The 7,430-nt window shown below is 41.5% G+C and overlaps 1 protein-coding gene across 1 annotated transcript in view; it reads right to left on the minus strand.

The window, feature by feature from the left end:
* Positions 1-786: 786 nt before the first annotated feature.
* CCDC6 (coiled-coil domain containing 6) overlaps positions 787-7,430 on the minus strand; it is a 113,090-nt gene continuing 106,446 nt past the window's right edge. Inside the window, exons 9-10 of the mRNA XM_010839401.1 lie at positions 6,214-6,338; positions 787-5,158 (exon numbers count right to left, since the gene is read on the minus strand). Of these exons, the coding sequence (XP_010837703.1) occupies positions 4,964-5,158; positions 6,214-6,338 (320 nt within the window). The 3' untranslated portion in view covers positions 787-4,963. The remainder of the gene's footprint in view (positions 5,159-6,213; positions 6,339-7,430) is intronic.

Consider the following 7,430-nt stretch of genomic DNA (forward strand, 5'->3'; position numbering starts at 1 on the left):
AAGTAAAAAAAAAATTATAATAATTAAAAAAAAAATTTTTTTTACAAAAAAAAAAGTCAGGCACAACTGAAGCGACAGAGTACATATATTTTGTGTGTGTGTGTGTGTGTGTGTGTGTAATGAAATTACATAACCAGGTTGTGTGCTCACAGTGCTGCAAAGGTTCCCTAACAGAGTAGACTGCTTGGACTCAGGACACCCATCCCTCCACTTACAATGCAGGGAGCCCCACAATGAGGTTCCTCATTCCTCACTCTTGCTGAGACCAGAAATTTTATCTTCTTGAGGAAGAGAAAGGCACTACAGAGCCACACCCACTCAAATCCTTGCTCTCAAGTATACTGATCACCTTTGTAGGCTACAGTCCATAGGGTCGAAAAGAGTCGGACACAACTGAAGCTACTTAGCATGTGTGTGTATATACATGTATCTATTGTTTATAGGTAACATTTTGAGAATGAGTGCGGTTTTTCTTTCCTTTTCATAATCTCCCAGGTTTATGGTTTTCAAGTGAAATGCAACACATATATATATGGTACGTGCACAGATCATAAACTCACAGTTCAATGTAGTTTCAAAACCTCAGTACATCCAGATAACCAGCATCCTGATTAAGAAACAGAGCAGTACCAGTCTCTTTTGTTTCCTCTTCTTAAGCTCACCTTCTAAGGCAGCCTTCAGTATTCAGAATCCGAGACGAATATCTATCAGGAGCCACAGGGAAACAATATTCATTTTCTGACTCAAAGACCAGAAAGAAAGAGATAGGGTAGAAGGCTCAAGAGGTTCATTTTAAAAAATTATCTTTATTTAGGTTCTGATTCAGCACATGTATCAAAGGCTAATCAACATAAAGAAGTAAATAAGACATTAATTGGAAGTCTTACATCTCTCTAAATTCTGACCAAGAAATGTCAAGATTGCCACTATTAGCAGAACTCCAACCTAGTCAAGTTGTAGACAAGCTATTATGAACGACATACAGTGTGCACAGATACGCAGAGGCCGAAGACATGCTAGCACTTGGCTCTCTCCTCTTCCTCGCTGATGTCTTTCCTTGGGACGGCCCACTTTTGCTTTCCATGCCTAGTTCCCAATAAAGTCCAAAGAAGGCTCAGGGTCAACCTGATCCAACACTCTGCTGGAGGAATGCATTCGCAAACTGTTGTGCCTGCAACTTTGTTTTTGCCAGGATGAAGTTCAGATCGAGATGTACAATACAATCTAGACGACAGTGCAGACTAGGTCAAGAACTAAAGTTGAGCAGTAACCCCAGTTAAGGCATGAATGCACACACACACGCTTGCACACACACATCACCCACACTATCATGAACAGAAGATTCCTTCCATTGCCTAGCAAGAGGCAACCAGGGCTTGGCAGTTAACCGCAACTGCTGAGCACTCTGGAACATGCTCCCTAAAATTTTATCCTAACAGCTGTGTGTGTTTTATCCAAAAAAGAAAAAAAGAGAGAGAGAAAGAAAAAGGAAAGAAACTAAAAACAAAACAAAACAAAACACCCCTAACAACAAAAAAGCAAAACCAAAACAAAACCCCAAAACCTAAAAACCCCTTAATCTCTTACAATGGCTCTTGAGCATGGAACTCACATAGCAGCGTCAATGGCTGGCTCTTTAGTAATTTGGAAATAAAAGGTTGTTTTACTATGCATTTCTTTGGTAGTCATCGCTACAAAGTTATCAGTGTTGGTTACCTATAATACAAGTACTAGATAGAAGAATCAAGTTATGCAGAAATTATTTCTTCTGTATCGATAAGATAAAAATAGTGAGCTCTCCAAGCACAAGTTACTATGCTTTTTCTTGCCTTATTGTAAGGGCATCCTCTATAAGCAAGGCTTCGTGCAGGAAAAGTTCATGTCTACCTAACAAAGGGCGATAACATATTCTATCTTTCTACAATTGGAACAGTTAACAAAAATTCACATTATCCATTATTTCTGGTCAAATCAGTGAAAAGCCAATTACAAAGGGGCGGCAGCAGCACTTGGTGTCAAAGCCACATTCTGGTCACACATTCATTCCATGGTTGTGGTCAGGCTCTCAGGAGCTCAAAATTTCAAACTCCTTTCAAAGAACAAAGGAGTGAGTTAAATCAAATCTTAAATACTTCCACCATCTGCCACATCACTAGAAGTCTGTCTAGAAAGCCAGCATGCTGAATGACAGAGAGCAGTTCAGAGCCCAGAGAGGCATCAGGTGTCAGGGAAAGTAATTTGGTTTTGAATAAAAGGCATGGTCATCTGGCGACAAGTACTTACTCTATTAGCAGCACAGTGATAGCCAAGGGTCTCTGTCAGTGAGACAGGAAAACGAAGCTATTGAACCTGCTGTGCCTCCCACCTGCCTTCCAAGGCCTCTGGGAGTCAGTCCAGGGTTGCGGGTGGGCAACAGGAACAGCAGAAACTGCATTCAGCCCCCCAAAGACATGCTCCAGGTATGTCAGCTTCCTGTGGGCGAGGGGGCTTTTGCCTCTGTGCTCTTGACGTGGAAATCTCTGGGGTCCTTGGGGGCTAAACAACTGCCAAGGAGCTGCCCTAGCAGGTACTCCCCAAGTGTGACAGGCTCCCCATGGGGATACAAAACACTCCAACAGGACCCGGAATGGCATCAGTTCAGAAGAGTAGTGTTTGTTCTATCAATCCAGAATGTCCACTGGGAGAGGCAACAGATTTATAGTGAAAAAGTGCTATTTGAAGGAGCTGTGTATCATTTTGCAATGAAATGACTAGTCTAGGGAAACTGGCGTCACCTTCCTGTAGAAATCTGAATGTTAAGGACTGTCTCTAGAAGGCATTTATCAGAACTGTTTGCTCCTCCAAGTGCTTTTTCAGTCACCATAGGACAATGTGTTAACTTTTGTGCTTTCCGGAGATCGCTAAATTGCTAGCAAGCAGAGGGAAGATCATTACATTTTAGACTCTCTTGTTTGAATGCAAGACCCTCTATCCAACAGCACTGAAACCTACAGTCTTGTAGAAAATTCTTGTAAACATAGATCATATTTCTCCTCTAAGAAAAACTGAGAACTGTACCATGCAGGCAACACATGTTTGCCTGCTCTCAGAATTCCTCAAAATGGCCAGATACAAGGAGGGACAGTGAGCCATTGGTGAAATACTCAGGTTAGACAGGACCCCATCCGATTGAATTAAAAACCTCAAGCCTCAATAATCAAATGCCAAACTTCTTCCCCGTATTTGAGAACTGTACTATGATTATGTATATTACACATTATAAATAAAATTTATATAGACTTATGATTTCTTTCAAACAATTGAGGAGCAATGCTCTCAGTTTGGGGGTGGAAACTGAAAGAGCTGGAAAAAAAAAATCCTATTGTTGCTTTTACTTTCAAGTTCTTAAGATGCTAGTCAAACACTATTAGCCAACAAGACTTTTTCTCATTCTGTAACTCTTAAATATGCATTTGAAGGCAAAAATGGAGGTTTCTCTACTGTACAATATTAAGTATCTACAATGTTATGGTTCCTTATACTTAGGAGTGTGTTCAGTAAAGAGCTAGCTATGAGAGGTGGTAGTCACAAAACATGGACTCTTAAAAATTATGGATAAATTAATTTTCAGTTCTCCGATTATATCCAACAGATACACATTCTCATCATAAAATATACATTCTCTAGTAAGTTATTTCCGTCCACAGCATATATAAATATGCAAACACAGGTGGTAAAAATCACTTTACTACCAAAGTACAAAACAGTAACTGCTGAAAAGCCAAAATAAAGGTGTTCCAAGTGTTAAGAAAAGAGTGACTCAGTGTTCCACTTTAAAGTGAAACCAAACAATTTATTTGTGCTGAATGAATGAAAATAACGCATTCAGGATATATTTCTTTGAACACTGCACTTGTTTTTACTGGGCAAAATAAGCAGTCCTCAAGGCTAATGTGCTACTTGCCTCTACAGCTCTTTCCTGCTAAGAGATACAGTATTTTGTGGCCATTATACCAAGGTATTCCTATAATGTTCATTGCAAAGTCTTTTCTAATAGTATTTTTGCACCTTTAAAATATCTGTTCGAAGTCTATTTTAGGGGAACACAAGTAAAGAATGGAAAGGGAAAATAGCTGTTTTTGTTACAATCACACTGCCTTTGGCAGCAGAAATCACACAGCACGTTCTTATCAGCCATCGCAACCACCGGTGGGTAGTTAGCAACTCACAGGAGAGGGGGCTAGTGTGGGTAGGTTAACATCAAGGGTAAAGACAGAATCACACCTAGATATACAATAATTATCCATCCCACGTATATGGAAAAGATACAGCCATGTGAGCCAATACTTTAGGTGACCTCTTTTACAAGAGATGTGGGTGTTGAGATATACTGAACATACCCCATACGAAGTGTATCTGTTAGAAAGCTCTGTTAAACATGATCTTGGGCACTGATCCAGCTAACTTTCTGTTCTATACTGAGAGCTAGATTTTCAAAGGTCTGAACTGTAGTGCTGAATTATTGGTTTGCTTGGTAAACACCATTATAATGGGGGGTGGGGGGTAGTCATAACAGCTCAGTAATTTCCTGCAAATTCATGGAAAAAAATATAAAAAAGAGATCCCTTTTTATTTTACAAACCTAAAAGCCAGGAAAATGAAGCTCTGGGGGCCAAGCGAAAAATTGCACACTGCTGCTTAACTACCAAAGAGTCGAAAAGCCGAGGTCCCAGCCAGGGAATGGACGCACATGTAGATTCAAGTAGAACACCGATGGAAAAAAGTCGTCTGTTTAGTGTTGTAGACCCACAACACTGGCTGCGTTTCCGACACACATTTACAACACAATGAATAGTGAAGCCTAGATAACCTCAGTGCAAATAAGTCAGATCCGAATATGCCAGGGAAGGAAGCCTTTGGCGTCGAGTCGACGGCTCCACTGTATGAACGAGTCCCCAGGTGGGGTCTGGACTAAGCACATGCGTTAAGGCTGGGAGGAAGGGTGCACCGAATGTTGCGAGGGGGCAGGCTGCGAGGTGGCTGCCGAGGGGACCGCGGGCTGCATGGGTGGCGGAGGTGGAGGCGGCGGCGGCTGGACGGGGGTCTGTGTGTTGGGAGACGGAGGCGGCGTGGGCCGTTTGAATTTGTCAGGACTGTTGCTTCTCCGCGGTGAAGGCCTCTGTAGAGAGGACAGGAACAGCAGGTCAGACCAGGCATACAGGCTCACCCCTAACCCAGCTTGACTCGGGGCTAAGGCTGCCCAGAAGCGGACCCACGGAGACAAAACACCAGCCATGTCCTTGTCCCTCCCCAGTGGTTTTCAAACTCGTCATGAAAACTTCAACAAGGTAGAGTGTGCACTGACACCTATGAAAAGGCTACACAAAATCACCATGACATGTGATCAAACGACTGGACTTGGGGCCTTCAATGAGACTGTCCAAAAATGAAAAAACAGCTGTCACATCCTCCCCTTAAACTTTTTCTCTCTGTTGTATGCCTCTAGTTCCTTCAATCCCTCAAATAAGTTTTCAATATCCTGAAAGCTATGGCTCAACCAAAAATGCCTGCTTTTATGTAAAGCTCATCAAACCAGCAAAACAGCTTCAGAAATATCTTACACACTCTTTTTTTTGTAGAATAGGGTTCTTCTTTTCAAGATTCCCTCACTGGGAACACCCTCCATTCTACCCTGTTCTCAAATCTCTATTAGTGACATTTCCAACAAGCCTCTTATTCAACTACATAGCCAGCTCTAAAGAAAACACTCCACTGAGTAGGGTCCGAACCAGATACACATAAGGTTCCTTCTAATTTCAGGAAAGGAAATTCTGGATGAAACTAGAAATGAATCTAATTTCAGGAAGAATATTGAGGGTCAGCGAACTGTGAAGATGCAGACAATAAATACTTTTAGATGTGATGGCAACCAACAATAATTCACTATGGCAAGGAGCATAGAATTCAATCACGGCATTGGCCAGAGTTCAAAGTACATTTCATGAAGGGCAATTTTTCAAAGAAAGTGAAGGTCAAGTTTTTGCCTCCTGAGAAGGATTTCAGTTTCAACACCACAATGCGGCATCGGATTGCTGGGAGATATCTAGAAGTTTAGGATGAACTGAAGGAATAAGAAAGGTAAAGTTCCAAGGGCATCAACACCAGCTCCCACGTCGCTATAACAGTCGCTACCACCATCAGGCGTAAAGTGCTGCTTCCTGCATGGATACTTACTGTGATACCATGGGATGCTCCCATATGCTGCACATGAAGACCTGGAGAATTGTAATAAGACATTCCGGCTCGAGTCAGTGAAGTTGGTGGCGTGAAACCAACTGTGTGACTTGCATATGAGAGACCTGAAATATAACAACAACTTGTGAGTACTACTCTGGACTCAACTCTCTGGTGTCTTAAGCATCTAGGAGGCTTAAAAATAGGGAAGTTCTGGAACTTCCCTGGTGGTCTAGTGGTCAAGACTCCAAGCTGCCAATGCAGGGGGCACAGGTTCGATCCCTGGTTAGGGAACTAAGATCCCACATGCCTTGAGGCCAAAAAAAAAATGTAGAAGTTCTTATTCATCCACAAAAATGCAAACGGGTAAGAGGAGTGATGGGCTTACCAAATGGCCTGATGGATGGATAACAAAGGATATAAAAGTCAAGCCCTAGAACAGACTAGACAGTCCAGATATAAGTCCACGCATAAATGGTCAGATGATTTCAATGAAGGTGCCAGGAATATGTGATGGTAAAAGGGTGGTCTCTTCAACAAATGGTGCTGGGAAAACTTGACATTCACATCCATAAAGAATGAAACTGGAGCCCTAACTTACACCACACACAAAAATCAACTCAAAATGAATTAAAGACTTACACATAAAACCTGAAACCATAAAACTCCTATAAGGAAACACAGGGCAAAGCTTTATAACGTTGGTCTTGGCAATGATTTCTTACATATGACACCAAACACACAGCCACAAAAGCAAAGATAGCCAGATGGGACTACAGCATACTGAAAAGTTTCTGCTCAGCAAAGGAAATAATCGACACAAAGGTAACCTATGGAATGGGAGAAAATATTTATAAATCATGTATCAGATAAGGGAATAATATGGAATAATATCCAAAATATGTAAGGAACTCATCCAATGCAAAAGCAAATAAATAACCTGATAAAAAATGGGCAGAGAACCTCAGCAGACACTTTTCCAAAGAAGGCAAACCGATGGCCAATAGATACATGAAAAGATGCTCAACATCATTAATCATCAGTGAAAAGCAAATCCAAACCGCAACAGGATATGATCTTACATCTGTCAGCATAGCTATTAAAAAAAATAAAAATAAACATTTCTAAAGGTCGGCAAGGATGTGGAGAAAAGGGAACCCCGTGCACTGCTGATGGGAATGTAAATGGGTGCGAATGCCACAGAAAGCATTATGGAG

This window comes from Bison bison, unplaced genomic scaffold (assembly GCF_000754665.1).
Source record: "Bison bison bison isolate TAMUID 2011002044 unplaced genomic scaffold, Bison_UMD1.0 scf7180017864116, whole genome shotgun sequence".
Taxonomy (NCBI): domain Eukaryota; kingdom Metazoa; phylum Chordata; class Mammalia; order Artiodactyla; family Bovidae; genus Bison; species Bison bison.